Below are 16,234 nucleotides of genomic sequence, written 5' to 3'. Positions count from 1 at the left end.
GGCGAACCCATGGTGGGTGGGTGGCCTTAGCGCCTGGCCGTCAGGGACACCCGACATACGGCTGTAAGTCATTCCACCTCAACCTTGGAGCATGTCAAAACAAGGTTATAAGCTTCAATGAGATTCAATGAGAGAAGGGATAAGTCATTTCAAAGCCGGTGAAACAGATGGAGGTGCGACCGATGGCGAAAATTCCACTCGGGTCACGTGTATCCGCTTGGTACTGCTAGCAAGCCTTCCGTATGAGCCCAAATCATCAGCATAACATTCTGCCATGACTTTGTGAATTCTATTCTCATATTCTCGTTCCGTTTGACTTGTAGTTATATATTTACTGGGGCAAGACTTTATGGACCAAGTCTACCAAGCGCCAGCCTAAAATGAACTGTCATATCAATTTAGTCTGACATTCTGCTGTGACTCCGTCTCAGGGATATGGAAGGGTTGGGAAGAGCTCCCATAATTTCGCCGTTTCTTTCTTTCATTTGGTTCTCCCCTCTTTGTCCTCTATTTTTTCCCCCCCCCCCCCCTTCATTGGACATCTGGAAAACAATAATGTAGAACATATAGCTTATATATGCATTTTCAAACCACCTTAAACAGTCATCATTTGCTTTTGTCGCTAAATTCACCCAAGCCTGATAAACTATAGAAGGCCCGCTAGGCATGATTCTGTGTGACCCAGCAATTGTGTCCACCCAAACTCGCACATTGTCCAGAACTCGAGTAGAAGAAGATTGATTGACCGTCGGTCTACTTTACATGATACACTATTGAATCTTCAATCCCGACCAAGTCGCCTACGACATTCCAACTGGTCCTCTTTGCACCCCACCCAGAGCTTAAATGAAAGACGCTCGGCTTTTTGCGGAGCTCCCTTCAACTGTCAGTTTCAAACCTTATTCTGTCTTCAACAATAAATCATCATAAGTGAAGGACTGATGATGCCGAGTTAGTCTGCACTATATTAACTGGATCGTCTACCGGAATCCCGTCTTGGCCAGGCCGTTGATCTTCCCCCTCGTCTGTTTCAGATGGAGAAACCTTATCTCTCCATTGGATATTCATGAGTCATGATACTAGCTGGACTTATAGAAAGCCTCACCAGACAAAGCGGATTAAGCGCAACACTCTATGCTCGCAATTCATGGGGGAGAATGGACGTATCGTAGTATGTATGCGATATACAGTCCCTTCGGGAAGTGAGGAGTAGTTTCAGAATATCATTCGTTGATGCTGATGGGCGGGGGCACTGGAATTGGATAGTAATGTAGATGGCTTGTTAATTAAGCCGAGGATCTTGGAAATTATGGGAATTGTTGAAGAGTAGCCCCTAGATTTATCGGATAGCGGGATCCACGAGCGGTTGGTTGCAGCGTCTCAGACAAAGATGGATGGGGCTGAGTCGATCCCCTCAGAACCACGTCAGAGACTTTTCTAAGAAATCACTGTGGCAAATGCTTACGCCCAAGGCCATGCCCAGGTGCTCTGTGAGCTCTGTTCCTTATCAGATGGATCTCAGAAATGGTTCTTGCGTACGGAGTTGACCCACCGAGTACCCGCCAGCTTGTCACATTGGGTGCTGACGCTGTAGGCAGTGTTATAGCCAGTATGGCCAGTCCCCGCTGACACAGGGCGGCAGGTTAGCCTGCTAATGACCTCATGGGAGTGTCACCTGCTCGGATTTTAGTAAAGTTGCTATGCAGCGTCTTGGAATGACTGGCAAACGACAATGGAGGGCGTTGAGGATGGACGCCTCAGGCGACCAGATGCCATTCTTGGCGGTGTCTGTGCTCGCGCGTCGATCTCTGCCTTTTTCCTTTCACCCCCAATAATTCAGCCGAGGTCTTTCTTCAACCTTGCAACTATCGAGTTCATGCGACTTCCCTTCATTGCACCAACTTGAATTTCATCGACTTCCCCATCCTGTCTCAATATCGCCTCTCATTGTAAAATGGCAGACATCACGATAACAGAGAGTGAATTTAAACTCGCGGACGGAACCGTCCTTTACCAGAAGACCTGGTCGGTAAGAACACCCTCAAATCACATGTCAATCATCACAGTAATCCACCGACATCCTAACCTCTTCACCAGCCCGCTGCTCCCAAGGCCAAACTAGTACACTTTCATGGTTTCAGCGATCATATCAACAGCTACAATAACTTCTTTCCGTTACTAGCACGCCGTGGTATCTACTGCTCTGGTATCGACGAGCGTGGCTGGGGCCGATCGGCCCCGGCAAAGTCCGACCGGGGAAACACAGGGCCAACCTCCTTGGTCTTGGCCGATATGGCCGCCTTCATCAAGGTCCAGCAGACCAACGTCTTCCCTGAGCTCCCCTTGTTTATCAACGGTCACTCCATGGGTGGTGGAATGGTGGCTACTCTCGCCTCGACCAAGGAGTATCAGCCGCTTGTGTCCTCCCTCCGCGGGATTATGCTCTCAGCTCCGTTGATGGGGCTCACTCCCGAGCAGACTCCCAGCTGGGTCACTGTATTCGTGGGCCGGCTGGCAGGCAAGCTTCTCCCCCGCTTCCAGCTCGTGCAGAAAATGCGGGTGGAGACGCTGGTGCGCGATCCCGCAGTGCAAAAGAGCCTCAAAGAGGACCAGTTGAACCATGCCACGGGAACGCTGGAGATGTTTGCCAACATGCTAGATCGTATGATGGCGCTGGATGAGGGCAAGTTGAACCTTGTTGATGGAGTGCAGTCGGTCTTCCTGGCCCACGGAACCGGGGATAACTGTACCAGTTACGATGCGAGTAAGAGATGGTTTGAGCGGGAGACAGCTCGGTTCCCTGAAACAGCGAAGATGCACAAGTCCTACGATGGATGGAGTCACGTTTTACATGCCGACCTGCCCGAGACTTACCCGATATATGCGGAGGATATGGCTACCTGGATCCTCGACAAGTCTGAGGCTTAGACAACCACTTCTGAGGAGATGGCGTACATGCCTTTGTTCGCGGGGCTAATCCGCGCTCGCCGGTCGGGCAGTATTAAATGCCAGTTACGATCGCTCGCATATTAATGATTGTTTCTGCCGCTATCGTCGCTTGATCTTGTTTCTCGTTTCGGGAATATAGTATATATTGTTCTGTTCATTGGGCCGGTATCATTTGGTTGAGATTGTTTTCATTTCCGGGTTATGGTACGATATATCATGATTTCGTATTTTGGGCCATGGATCATTAGTGCACCTTACAGATTCGAGTTGTCAGAGGTCTAGAACGCAGCTGAAGCTGAAAATGGCATGTCAAGAACTGATAAAAATCAGCGAGCGGTGTAGAGCCATGTGGCTGTGCCTGGTTAGAGGACAAAGAGAGCGTAGATCCCTCTTTCACGACGGTTTCACAACACGAGGCCAGAGACAGACTAACAGCATGATCCCGTCAAAAACGAGGCGAAGGATGCAGGCTAGAGTGAATGTGGTAAGAAAGACCCTTGGGAACGGGGCCGAAACGCTTCTTAACTGCTTTGGGCCAAGCTTTGGCCCCCAACGCGTCCCCTGGATCAGCCTCGACCCATCTTCTTTCTAAAAAATGCCAGACTCTGAATTGTTTCCTCTCAACAATCAGTTGTTCCCAATCACTGGGTTGTAGAATTCTTCCATTCTCACGATGCCTGTTCACAACCCATTTCCCTCATCTTTGCGAAGTACGTATGGTCTTCGATGTAGACCGTCCTGGCTTATGACCATCTACAATGCAGCGTTGATCGCGTACCTCAACACTAACATTAGCTTCATCAAAAAACAGGCGAATGCGACAAAGCAGCTCAGATTATCAACTCTTTCACAGATCCTGATGCCTTCAATAGCCCGGGGCGCACCATCCCCCGAAAAGTACTCGCCAGCGCCAAGGTATGCTCTGAATATATATACTCGTTGCTACTACCTTGACTCACAATCAAAGGGCCTCGCCATTCTCACAGTTGCCAAAGCCGCCTTCCTAGGGTCGGTGCGCCTTGGTTCTGGTATCCTCGTTGCACGTCTACCCGATGGATCCTGGTCCGCCCCCTCAGCTATCGCGTCCGTGGGAGGTGGCTTCGGTGGACAGATTGGTGTCGAATTAACAGATTTCGTGTTCATTTTGCAGAGCGATCATGCAGTGCAAACGTTTGCAAAGCTGGGAAGCTTAACTCTGGGTCTCAATCTCTCGCTGGCAGTGGGACCAGTCGGACGCAGTGGAGAAATTGCGAGCGTCGCAAGCACTGGTGGTGTCATGGGAATATTCTCGTTCGCGCAAACCAGGGGCTTTTTTGGAGGCGTGAGTGCAGAATTGGGCATGATAATTGAAAACAGGCTCGTCAATCGGAAACTGTATGGGGATATTGTCAAGGCACAAGAGTTGCTGAGCGGCGACATCTCTCCGCCTGACGAGGCCAACAGGCTTATGCAAGCGTTGCAGGCCGATGTGTTTCATGCTCCTAGGACAAACATCGATTGTGAGCAGGCACCGAAAGAGCCACCCGCGGAAGTTACCGTTGCCATGCCACCGCAGTCACCGTCGTCCGAGGTGGCTGAACGAGTTGCTGCGGTGTCGCCTGTGACGCCTAGCGAAGTCCACGAGGCACCGCCATCAGAGCTATCTCCCGCTGTGTCACCGTCCATAGCAGTGACACCACAGATGCCTGCTGAGCTGCCTGGTTCAGTTCAAGAGCTGGACTCCACGCCTGCACAACCTAAACCTACGGATCAGCACAGCCCCGTTTCTGCTATCTCCACCACTCACAATACTTGATACCCTTGAGTGGCACCAGGAGAGTGGACTCCACAGAGGCTTTATGAATAGTGTCGCGCCATGCATGACCGCAACAAAGTTAGGCTGTCTTTGCTGTCGGAAGCCAATGATGCAAGAGCGCTCAATTATCGGAAATAGCAGGCACGACCAGGTATTCGCGTCGATCACAGCTGGTTAGCAACGGCTTTGCGCCATCTAATGGACAGATACGAGAATGGGAACTGAATGATTAGCAGGTTGCAGATTCCAATACTTGAAGATATAATGTTTATTCTACCTTGATTTCACACGGGTCCTTTGTATGCTGAAATTCAATGCCCCCTACCCTAATGCAGTAACTTTTTGGCCTTATTCTGACGCTCGATTGTATAAAGTCGTAGCAAGGGATAGAGAGGGGGGCTTTTGCAGCTTCGCCACGAAATAAAATATGCGCGTGCTGAATGTTCAGCTGTGCCACAGATAGTGTAGATCTTGCCGATCTCGGTTCGATGGTTATAGATCGTATAGGACGGCATACTGCGTCCCACTTCTAGACTTTGTTTGTACATTCTGACTCGTTGCAGTGCATACGGGTGGGTTGTGCCAAGTAGCTAGCTGCTGTCTTCGATAAGACTTATTGTCAGCCAATGATCATTGTATAGCTGTTCAGCTGGTCGCGCTGAAGAATCCTCGGGGCTGCGATTGCGTCCACTAGCAGGCTACACCGATTGGGTCTCGATATGGCCAGGTTGGAGTATACGGAACATTTCGGTCTCGGCAGCTGGCGTCCAAAACTATGCGGGGTCATTCCTTCAACGATATTAGGTTACTGCCATCAAAGACCTAGTAACAAGCTTTGTTCAGGTTTCTGGTTGACTTTAACGAAGATGAGCGTTATGGAGGATAAACCTTTTTAAAATTATTTTTTGTTCTTTTCTTATTATTATTTATTTATTTTTTTACCCCCTTCTATTTTTTCCCTTCTTGAGTCACACGGCTTCAGTATTGTCAGTTAGTATTGGGGAATATATAATTCGGCTGGTGATGATAAGCTTCCGCTTCAGCTTTCCAAGGGCAAAAGCCGGGATAAGCCAACCAAATGTCCAAGACCAAAATATTAGTCCCGGAAAATATACTGCATCAGGTAGGTCAGGAAAGGAATCAGAGTAGTATGACAGCAAGAATTGCGAGGCTCAAGTCTAAGTTCAGGAACACTTCTCTTGGCTGGTTGGGTCAACCCAATAAAATCAACGGGAGACGTTACTCTGTCCCACCAACGGATATCACACCGTTTCACTAACCCTACCCGACGCAACATGCCGATTCGACGTCCTGGTTGCAACGTGCCGAAATGGCTGGGATAGACTCCCTCAATGATGGTAGAGTAAAGTTAGTTTTGGTCGGTGTTTCGAAGACAAAGAAATATCGGGTTCTTCCTGTCTCATTGATCGGAAGGCGACTCACCTCTGCTGGCTCTTTCATTTCTCCTTCACTCGCCATCTCAAAATCTCACACTGTGCTCTACAAACGGGTTTGAAGGTTACTGGAATGGATAGTGTACCGACTGTGCCTATTCATTTTATCAATCAGGTGCCATCTACTTTGCTCCATAGCCAGGCTAATTACATGACGCATTGATACCACCACGTGAGGTTTGCTTCCTGTCAGTGCTGGATCATTGTTGAAAGGGGATAGTAACACCAGTAATTGACTACACAGTAGCTTTTATTATCATTCACCTCCAAGGTCACGTCATTTTACGATTGTGAGGGAGCTGGCAGACACTGCCGTCAATACCAGGGCTCACAAGAGCTCCAATTCTCCCCTCCATAAGAATCAGAAGCTCATGTAAACGTCTCGACCATATATTCGGCATCATGGGCTCTATCGCAAAGGAAAACATGTATCTCCCGATTGTCGTTGTGGACGAAATCCTCGAGTATCTCGATCTGGAAACCATCAAATCCCTCCGATTAACCGACAGAACATGGAGTGAACTATGCTTGGGTCCACGCTTCAAATCATTCATGCGGCACCAATCTACTGATCTGACACCACAGAGCCTGGAGTCCCTCAGTGCTCTCTCCTGCCATGCCATCCTGCGCCCAGCTGTCAAGGATCTGACCATAGTCGCAGCGGTCTACGACTCTTCTCTCCTCCAGAGAGTTCTCAGGACCAGTCGATGTGAAAATGAAAATAGTACTTTATGGATAGCAGCAAGGGATTGCACACTGGATGAGGTGGTCCAAGCGGAGGCAGATCTAGCATGGCTGGAGGAACAGTCTTCAAAACACCAGCTCAAACAAGAAAATCACATTGTGTCGACTCTCGCAGCTATTTTAAACAACTTTGGAAGACTTGATTGGGTTTCTATGGAAGCCAAAGTTACTCATTCACCACGTCCCGAGGTCTTCAGGTCCCGAGGTGACTGGCACGCCATTTGGCTTAAAGCAACCCAAGTCTACCACATAGCCATGTCTGCTATTGCAAAAAGCACCATCTCACTCAATAGCCTCACTATATTCCGGAACCCAATACGCTCTGCCATTCCATCCAACGAAATCACCACCCATATGCGTACACTCGACGCAGGCGCTTGTACTTTCGCCTCCGGCCAGTCGATCAAAAACTTTTCAATAGACCTATCAACACGAATAGATACCGACCGAGAAAGGCTATCAAAGCGGAGAGGCGATATAGTAATATGGGAGCTTGAAACCCGCCGAAGTTGGCACGGACTGAGCCCAGGAACTCTTCTTGCGAGTCTTGAACCCGAAGTGAACTCTGAGGACAACTATCCCGGCGTCGCCCGATTGCTGCAGAAAATGCCGAATCTGGAAGCCTTGACCCTCAGACTTCGTTGTACTGTGATTGGGGACGTCAGTCTATACCATCGGCTGTTTGAAGAAATTGCTAGCAAGGTCCATCTTCCACAACTGAAGAGGCTCCGTCTGCTCGGCATCTACGCTACTTCAGACTCGCTGCAATGCTTCCTACGCAAACATCCCGATATCGAAATACTGGGGCTTGAGAAAGTAAACCTTGTCTTTGGAACTTGGCAGCCTGTCTTTGAGGAGATAAGGAAGATGCCGGCTTTGACGAGGGTTGTTTTGGCGAGTATTTCTGGGGAAGGACGGACTCTGAATCTAAGGCCTGCTGAGGACAAAGATGACCGCAGTGACCCGAGTAATACAGATTACTATTTGTGTACAAGAGGCGTCTTTGTTCACAGGCGTGAGTTTGACGCTCGTGACATCCAGAAGGGATTTCAATTCAACACAGATAATCAGGGTGCACCGCAGGGAACACATGGATTCACTTCGTTTCTTGTATTTGACCAAGAACATTATGGACTTCCCTAACTAGGTTTTAGTGCTTGGACAATATTACTTGTACGCAAAAACCCAAGCAATCCTTGATATTACCACCTTTCTGTTATCTTGCCTTACCCTTCATTGATCGTACCTGGGCCTACCTCTCGCTAACCTCAGAATGCCCTTGACTATAGTGTAACTACATTACACCACGTATTGATTGTCTTATTTTTTTGCTTACCAGTATCGCCAGTATCTCATAAACAAAATAACGGGATCCATTCTGAAAGAAAAACCGTGGGGTGGAGTGCAAAAAAGAAAAAAGATCGGGCCCGAACCGCGATTCGAACGCGGGGCCTCCTGCATTTCAAATCCCGAAGCAGGAATCATACCACTAGACCATCCGGGCTGATCTGAAAATTTATAAGCTAGGTATGCTCTATACGCAGATTCAGAAAGCAGTTACTTAGTACTTTGAAGCTTGCCTGGCAGCAATATACAAAAACGGGTAATTGACTGAGTGAGTGATCTTTGGCGTGGACAGACCTGATCACCCCAAAAACTATGCCCAAGGGTAGGAATCAAATCTGAAGGTAAAACTTATCAGATGCGTACATCGTATTATTTTCTACAGAATGCGCGACACGATGTCGGCATATATTCTCAGCTACAGCAACTACGTTCCTTGATGGGTAAGTTGCCGTTGTTTTAGTTGTGACATATGATGAAAGTATCAGTCAAGGTGACGTTCCACATGACCATTACACCTGCAATGTATGGTGTAATTTTCTCTTCATTATGCCAGAATGACATGGTTGAGTGTGCATTCTGACCTTGGGGTCGATTCATGTCTCGCGGCAACATGAGACATTCACCAAAGCTGTTATCGGTAATTAACTGCACGCCAACAGCTCTCCTCAACCAATAGTTTTCGGTCGAAAATCTTGTACTACCCAATTCCCTTGAGCCCTCATTAACCTTCACCAAGTGCATGAATACCGATACTTCCAGTGATATTCACGGCTTCCCGTGTGCGCAGCTGTCACTCAAACTCATAAGACAGCGCTGCGATCGGCACATCCCATTTACTCCTACCCAGTATGCCAGGCGACTGCATTCAAGAAGATGAAGCAGCTTTGCAGACATTAGAGAGTGCTCGGACATATAATCCCAGACGAGGTCTGCGATCAACCTCTGCAGATATCTCTACCCTAATCCAACATTCTGAAGTCGTGCACAGCCAGCATCGTGGTCTGCCTCTAGAGCCCAAGAACGACGACTTCATCTTCTACTTCCAAAATGAATTACTCTTCTTCAGTAGCAATAACACCGGAGCCTTCTTTATCCTCCTCTTTTTCTACAAATGATACACTACCGACAGCAATGTCGACACTTTCACTAGAGGAGAAGAGTGGTCAGAGTGCTTCAGAAGCCATCGACCAGAAAGCCTTACTAAAAAGGCTTCAGGCAAAATGCCACTCACCGGCTCGTCTTAGGACTGAGGGTTTAATCACATCCCCATGCCCAAAATCAGATAGCCCACAGTGGAAAGGGATAATCCGCTTGGACCTGTTCAAGCGCACACCGGGTCTCCATCATCATCACCAACACGGCAAATCTGGCCATCACAAAGCCAGAGATGCAGTAGTCATCGACTGCGAAATGGTGCAAGCAGAAAAGGGCCGGAGAGTTATCGCCTACCTCGCCGCGGTGGACTTCCTAACCGGTGAAGTCCTCATCAACAGTTACGTTGATCCCCAGAGGAGAATATACAACTGGTGCACCCGCTACAGTGGAATTACGCCCAAAGCTATGAAAAAGGCCGTAGCCAACGGCGACGCCCTACGAGGGTGGATGGGAGCGAGACGTGCCCTATGGGACTTCATCGATAATGACACGGTGCTTATTGGGCACGATATTAAGAACGATCTCAATTGTATGGGGATAATACACCCTAGGATAGTCGACTCGACTATCCTCACAGCGGAAGCTGTGTTTAGGCCTAGGTGGGAAACCCAGCGGTTTCGGAGGACTTGGTCGTTGAAGACGCTGTCGAGTGTTTTCCTTGACAGGTTTATCCAAGGTGGATCAAATGGGCACAGTGCATTGCAAGATGCAGTTGCCACGAAGGATGTCGTTATTTTCTGCCTCGAGCAGCCTGAGTGCTTGAAGATATGGGCGGAATTTACGAGAGGAGGATGGAATGATCTGGATGACTTTGAGACACTGAAATCTCTTATAACAGATAGTATACAAGTCTCTGATTACCTCTGAGGTAGAGTTCTCTACTATATACTCTACTTCTGCGGTACGAGATGTTGTTGGCATAGTTGATGTTGCTGTCATGCATGGTATTGATTACAATATTGGTCAGATTTGCGTTTGTTTTTCTGACTAATAATTGCTCATGTCTTATTAACTTCTTGTTTGGTTCTTCAGCGGTGCATGCTAGAATATTCACAAAAAGGTGGCTTGGGCTATTGTTTTGCAGTTTATATTTCGGACTTACATCCTGGACAAAAGTGTTTTCCTATTGACAAACACCAACTGATAGAATACGAAAGACAAAAGAACAAACAACGATCCAACATAAAATCCCCAACGGTCCATCACGATCCGATGTATTCATGTAGCCTCCCATTACTATTTCCGTGACTCCAATTAAATCGTAATGTAAATAGATGATGCTATCAAAGAAAGTGGTATGTTCATAACTGTAGTGGATGATCTGCTTTTTTCTTGTCTGGGTTAGGTGGACTCTGATGGCTTGCGCAAATTCCCATATCTTCCTTGCTATATCTGGGCCCGGGATATCGAATTGTTTTTCTGTTTACCCCACTCGTTTGCTTAATTTGGCTTCGATTCTTCCTCATTTGGTACACTGCCCCGCTTAGGAGGTATGCTAGAATGGTCTAATCAGTTGTTAAACCAGATCGCTTGGTCAGATCACGTTGGCCATCAGGTTTGTTGCTCTTTTCCCCTCCCAGCCAAGTAACGGAGATGGCAACGATCAACCGACGCTTTGACCTCACAACTCCTATCTAACTTCCAGGCGTTGAAATTGGCAATCTTATCTTCTGGTACGTTTTTATAGCGGTTTTTTATTTATTTATTTATTTATTTTCTATTTTTGTAATATTGCTGGGCATGCACGAATCTTGACTCGTACTCCGTATTAATTTCAAAGCCCGACATTCCCAGTTAAGCTGAAGAATCGAACGCCACCTCTGAGAGATGGCTGACGACCGACCTCCCTGCCACCAATGACATGTCGAGGGATGATAATCCCGCGGCCATTGTTTCACTCAAGCTGCAGTAGCTCAGGGCGCTATTTCGGTAGTGGCTCATCTAAATCCCGAGCATCCAATTATCCCTGCAGAAATGTGTTGGACATGCAGCAGCAAGAACTAAAGATTGTCCCCAATTTCCCCGCCTGGTTGCCCTGCTTCGCCTTCAGCTTCAGCCATCGCTGCAGAAACATGTTCTCAATGCATCTCCCACTCCGTAGTTTCTCTCTACTCTTCTTCTCCAACCTTCATAGCTATAGCTTTGGACCACAACCATGTTGTCCATAGCTAGCCTTCTTGTCGGACTTGCATCCATCTACGTTCTTTATGTCTTTCTTGGACCTAAGAGGACATCAGCACCACTGCCCCCAGGGCCTCCTCCAAAACCCATTATCGGCAATCTCAAAGATCTCCCGCCTCCCGGTTCCAAGGATTGGCAGCATTGGTTGGATCATAAGGAAAAATATGGTATATCCTCCTTTTATCCTACCCTTAGAACGGCATCTTTCATTTTAGTAACCTTCGACTCTAGGCCCAATCAGCTCCATCACTGTATTCGGACAAACTCTCGTTGTTCTTAATGACCCCGACATGGCCCTGGAGATGTTGGAGAAGCGTTCGGCAAAACACTCCTCCCGACCCCATCTTCCCATCGCAGATCTGTTAGTTCCACACTAATCTCACTCGTTACTAGTGACATAATATACTAATCTGCACCCCTAGGTCGGGATGGGACAAGACATTAGGCCTTCTCCCCTATAACAACCGGTTCCGCGCCTATCGGAAAGCCACGTACCGCGAAATCGGCTCGGCCAACGCAGTAGCTAAATTCGATGGAATCGTGGATAAAGAAGTTACCCGGTTTCTTCTGCGCGTTATTCGGTCACCGAACGACTTGATTGATCATCTTCGCAAGTAAGTCCTGCAGCTTGCAACAAAGTTGCTCGATACCTAATCGTTCACAGAGAGTCCGGAGCAATCATCCTCCGGATCGGATACGGATACACCATTGAGCCAAATGCGCGAGATCCCCTGGTGGACCTGGTCGACAAGGCCATGGATGACTTTTCTCAGATAGTTCTCCCAGGAGCCTGGCTGGTTAACTTTATTCCTTTCTGTAAGTCTGCCAACCTCCCTTGGATGATTTGGACGCTGACTTTGCAGTGAAATACCTTCCCACCTGGTTGCCCGGAGGAAAGGAAAACCAGATAGCCAAGGAGTACAAAGAGCGACTGACCATCATGCACGACAAAACATACGACTTCGTGAAGAAACAAATGGCCCGAGGTGTCCAACAGCCATCGTACGTCTCTGGTCTGCTTGAGAAGGACACTGTCCTTCCAGGTTCTGAAGAGGAAATTGTGGTCAAATACTCGGCTGGTGCTCTGTATGGCGGTGGTGCTGATACGGTGCGTTTTGATCACCACAATCATCACCATTTTTCCGCTAACCGCGCATAGACCGTCTCCGCTCTATCCTGCTTTTTTATGGCCATGGCCCTCAACCCATCCGTGCAAAAGAAAGCCAAAGAAGAAATCGACCGGGTCATAGGAACTTCCCGACTACCCGACCTCTCCGACCAGAACAACCTCCCGTACATCAACGCCGTAGTCCAAGAAGTGTTCAGATGGCACCCCGTCACCCCTCTCAGCGTATCCCACGCCTCCAGCGAAGAAGACATCTTCAACGGCTATCTAATCCCCAAGGGTGCCATCATCGTTCCCAACGTCTGGTATGCGTCCCCCTTCCTTCCTCAAACTCACCAACTCATACCTAACCCAAAACCAGGGCCTTCACGCACGACCCAACCAACTACCGCAACCCTGAGACATTCAACCCCGACCGCTTTCTCGGGGCAGCCCCTGAGCCAGACCCACGACTATACGCCTTCGGATTCGGCCGACGCATCTGTCCTGGTCGCTTGCTTGCCGAGAAGAGCATTTTCCTTACTGTCGCGCGGGCACTTGCGGTACTGGATATCCGGAAGAAGGTACGAGACGGCAAGGAAGTTCCGATCCGGGTCGAATTTTCTTCAGGGACTATTAGCCATCCTGTTCCTTTCGAGGTGGATTTGAAACCGAGGAGTAAGGGGCATGAGGAGTTGGTGAGGGCAGTGGAGAGAGAGTTTCCGTGGGAGGAGAGTCATGCGAAGGAGCTGGGGATCTGAGGACATAGACGACTGGTATAATAGAGGGAGATATTGGAATGTGTCGAGTTGTGAGGAGAATGTTCTCTGTTTGCTGGGGTGAGGCACATAGCGAGATGAGTAGGATCAGTTCAACGCGATCAGGTCAGGCTGGCCAAAATCATGATGAGACGCCACGAATAAACACGGTCGCATGTATCTGCGAGTTAGAACCCGTGTTCCACATCCTGTTGCACAAGATCATGCAAGCATGAACAAGATGGCTAGTAGACTAATTGCAGGGTCTGCTTGCTTGCTGTCCTAAAGGTTCCATCGGATTCGGTCTCCGATACAACGGGACGGTCCGACCGGATCCATTCTCCGTGCGAGCCAATGGCTGCTTTGTGGGGAAATGATTGAACAGCGGACGCGAGGGATTCTCTGAAGAAATTTTGTAGCTCAGGCAAATTAATGCAAACTGTAATCAGCAAATTAGGCTTAAAATGAAAGAAACAGTAGAGTGAGGGACGAGAAAAGAGATATCTGGTAGGAGCAAAAAAAGCCGGGGCAAAAAAGAATGCCCCCACGCGGGATTGAACCACGGACCTCTTGATACCGTAGAGGATACAAGTCAAGCGCTCTACCACTGAGCTATAAGGGCGATTCTTACAAATCTCAAGCAAACTAAATGTCTATGTAGGGAAGATTATGTGGTACCTATTATCGGTTGGTTGGTCTTCCAAAAATATGCTTGATGCTATTGTGTTACATTATCTTTTGTTATAGTTGTCTTCTCTACTACAAGTACAATACATAGAGTAGGTGGAACAGCATGTTGCTGTACCTCGACCCTGGTCCTGTTGCTTAGGCGTTCAAAGACTCAGTCTTACTATCTCATAGTATATTGTCCACTTCGATGAAGGATCGTAATGTCTTACTCCAAATATAGGTATGAATATCAGCCTTGATAGATGTCAGCAACCATGGTAGGAAGTCAAAACCTGGAAGGTTCGACATACACTTGAAGATGACTTCATCTAACGCACAGTAATGCATCGGCTACGGCTCTACTGACAGCCCGGGTATGTTACACACAAGAGCGTTTATTCGTCTGCGCCAACACCTTTTAGGCTTGAAGCAGCGACTGACAAATAAATTGGACTTAAGAGCCATAATAGCATGTTCAATCTGCACCCAGGGTCCAAGGGCAGCACAAGATAGGTCTTGCCCGTCAGCTTACTAGGGTCCGGGATGGCTGCCTTGCATACAGGCCAGGTCATATGAGAAGTACCGACATATGACTTAGCATAAAATAAGCTTTCAACTAAGCTCATCGCATTTATGTAAGATATTTCACGGCGTCGATCATGGCATGACCCCGGTCTTTTCAATTCTACTTTGTCTCGTCGTTTCTCTCGTCTGGAGATATGTCCGCTGCTCACCACCTCAGGAAGTACCTTATATCCAGCGAGACTATACGCAGTCCAGCTCCAATGAACTAAATCTTCCTAATAACAAACCTCAAGTAGTACTTAGCATGTAAATCCCCTCCATGTACCCAACACTCTTATGTCACACACTCTTATTGGTCGCAAATACGAATGGGACGCCTGATGTCTCAGAGCCGCAGCGGAACGCTACCAACGATATGCCGCGACTCTATTTACGGTGGCTGAGTGAGGTGCCTGAAAAAAGCAAGTACTACAAGCATGTGTCCCCTGTCTAATTCCCCTGAATGAGTCGTTCTACTCAAGCAGTGGGAAATACTTAGTACTAGCGACTGTGAATATATATTGACCCTTTTCCCCAGCCGAATTCAGGTACCATCAGACCTTCCAAGATCACATCTCATTCGAGTTTCTATTCAGATACTAGCCAAGCAACCATCCACCATGATGAAGTCCATCCTCTCTCTCGCACTCTACACAGCTACCGCCCTAGCTCAGGGCATCTACATCAACTCCCCTGCCGCCGGCGCGGAGCTCCAAGCCGGAGAAACAGTAACAGTGCAGCTTGTCCGTCCGGTACGTCCATCCCACTCTCCACCTCTATATTCTTTTACATCTACCTCACAACTACACCAGATTCACTCTCACACTAACCCCTTTCTCGAAATAGGTCTTCAGCGAAAATGTCGCCGAAATCGGCATCGCCATCGGCATCGAATCCTGCTCTGGTTCCTCAGGGTGCCCCAACCCGGACTCGGAGATCGGAAACCTCCTCTACAGCGGTCCCTATGACCCGCAGTCCAACGGACCTCCTGACCCGTATGAGAACTTCACTATCACGGTGCCGGATGTGACGGGGCCTGCGCAGATCGGTGTTGTCAGGCCGTTTTTGGTTGGGGTGAGTTCGCTTTCTTTTTGATTAGCTGGTAGTGTTTTGCTGGGGGTTTGCTGATGCGTGGTAGCTATCGTATGAGTTTGTGGTGGGGACTGCAGTGTCGAATGTTACGATTGTTTGAGGGGTGGAGTAGTGGGATGGGTATGTGGTAGGGTGGAGGTACATGGGATGGAAGGAGATAGAGCAGAAATAATAGTGGTGTCTTTTTATAAAACGTTGCAATATTGCTACGCGTACAGGAAAGAAGGAGAGCACATATGCTCATCCAGTGCGATATATAGAATTGCCTTACCTACATAATATTGATTTGTTTAGGCCTGTACACGATGCTCAGTGTGAGTGGAGTTTTTGCGACAGTTGGACTACCTGACGAGATGGGTTTTATGAAGATCGACAAAGGAAAGAAGAGAAGACAGAGAGAACAAAGAAGATATAATCGAAG

At 48.1% G+C, this 16,234-nt stretch overlaps 6 protein-coding genes and 2 non-coding genes across 8 annotated transcripts; 6 read left to right on the top strand and 2 right to left on the bottom strand.

The window, feature by feature from the left end:
- Positions 1–1,867: 1,867 nt before the first annotated feature.
- BDQ94DRAFT_137852 (Alpha/Beta hydrolase protein) lies at positions 1,868–3,286 on the top strand. Its single transcript, XM_026765133.1, has 2 exons — positions 1,868–2,029; positions 2,098–3,286. Exons 1-2 carry the CDS (start codon positions 1,955–1,957, stop codon positions 2,926–2,928), a joined length of 906 nt encoding a protein of 301 aa, XP_026629500.1. The 5' UTR covers positions 1,868–1,954; the 3' UTR covers positions 2,929–3,286.
- Positions 3,287–3,622: 336 nt separating this feature from the next.
- On the top strand, positions 3,623–4,744 carry BDQ94DRAFT_167374 (DUF500-domain-containing protein; the record flags this gene model as incomplete). Its single annotated transcript, XM_026770797.1, has 3 exons — positions 3,623–3,659; positions 3,761–3,864; positions 3,917–4,744. 3 exons carry the CDS (start codon positions 3,623–3,625, stop codon positions 4,742–4,744), a joined length of 969 nt encoding a protein of 322 aa, XP_026629499.1.
- Positions 4,745–6,074: 1,330 nt separating this feature from the next.
- Positions 6,075–8,333, top strand: BDQ94DRAFT_184655 (F-box protein; the record flags this gene model as incomplete). Its single annotated transcript, XM_026774699.1, has 2 exons — positions 6,075–6,112; positions 6,564–8,333. The coding sequence occupies 2 exons, from the start codon at positions 6,075–6,077 to the stop codon at positions 8,083–8,085; spliced, it is 1,560 nt and encodes a 519-aa protein (XP_026629498.1). The 3' UTR covers positions 8,086–8,333.
- Positions 8,334–8,366: 33 nt separating this feature from the next.
- On the bottom strand, positions 8,367–8,446 carry BDQ94DRAFT_t59. The gene has a single exon. It is a non-coding gene; the product is annotated as a tRNA-Pro (tRNA).
- Positions 8,447–9,137: 691 nt separating this feature from the next.
- BDQ94DRAFT_167372 (ribonuclease H-like domain-containing protein) lies at positions 9,138–10,311 on the top strand (the record flags this gene model as incomplete). The annotated part of the gene is made up of 2 exons (XM_026770796.1): positions 9,138–9,354; positions 9,419–10,311. 2 exons carry the CDS (start codon positions 9,138–9,140, stop codon positions 10,309–10,311), a joined length of 1,110 nt encoding a protein of 369 aa, XP_026629497.1.
- A 1,288-nt stretch (positions 10,312–11,599) lies between these two features.
- Positions 11,600–13,491, top strand: BDQ94DRAFT_167371 (cytochrome P450; the record flags this gene model as incomplete). Its single annotated transcript, XM_026770795.1, has 7 exons — positions 11,600–11,792; positions 11,857–11,986; positions 12,048–12,239; positions 12,290–12,441; positions 12,489–12,733; positions 12,785–13,056; positions 13,113–13,491. 7 exons carry the CDS (start codon positions 11,600–11,602, stop codon positions 13,489–13,491), a joined length of 1,563 nt encoding a protein of 520 aa, XP_026629496.1.
- Positions 13,492–14,027: 536 nt separating this feature from the next.
- BDQ94DRAFT_t58 lies at positions 14,028–14,110 on the bottom strand. The gene has a single exon. It is a non-coding gene; the product is annotated as a tRNA-Thr (tRNA).
- Positions 14,111–15,207: 1,097 nt separating this feature from the next.
- BDQ94DRAFT_137845 (uncharacterized protein) lies at positions 15,208–16,187 on the top strand. Its single transcript, XM_026765132.1, has 3 exons — positions 15,208–15,473; positions 15,568–15,795; positions 15,860–16,187. Exons 1-3 carry the CDS (start codon positions 15,342–15,344, stop codon positions 15,911–15,913), a joined length of 414 nt encoding a protein of 137 aa, XP_026629495.1. The 5' UTR covers positions 15,208–15,341; the 3' UTR covers positions 15,914–16,187.
- The last annotated feature ends 47 nt before the right edge of the window (positions 16,188–16,234 follow it).

This window comes from Aspergillus welwitschiae, assembly GCF_003344945.1.
Source record: "Aspergillus welwitschiae strain CBS 139.54b unplaced genomic scaffold BDQ94scaffold_6, whole genome shotgun sequence".
In the NCBI taxonomy this organism is placed as follows: Eukaryota; Fungi; Ascomycota; class Eurotiomycetes; order Eurotiales; family Aspergillaceae; genus Aspergillus; species Aspergillus welwitschiae.
This window is presented reverse-complemented; position numbering and strand designations above follow the sequence as displayed.

Excerpts from the sequence above, each read along its gene's own strand:
- BDQ94DRAFT_137852 (XM_026765133.1), top strand. The coding sequence starts at position 1,955 with ATGGCAGACATCACGATAACAGAGAGTGAATTTAAACTCGCGGACGGA. Across the intron at positions 2,030-2,097 it reads TTTACCAGAAGACCTGGTCG|CCCGCTGCTCCCAAGGCCAA; the intron begins GTAAGAACACCC and ends CCTCTTCACCAG.
- BDQ94DRAFT_137845 (XM_026765132.1), top strand. The coding sequence starts at position 15,342 with ATGATGAAGTCCATCCTCTCTCTCGCACTCTACACAGCTACCGCCCTA. Across the intron at positions 15,474-15,567 it reads CAGTGCAGCTTGTCCGTCCG|GTCTTCAGCGAAAATGTCGC; the intron begins GTACGTCCATCC and ends TTCTCGAAATAG. Across the intron at positions 15,796-15,859 it reads TCAGGCCGTTTTTGGTTGGG|CTATCGTATGAGTTTGTGGT; the intron begins GTGAGTTCGCTT and ends GATGCGTGGTAG.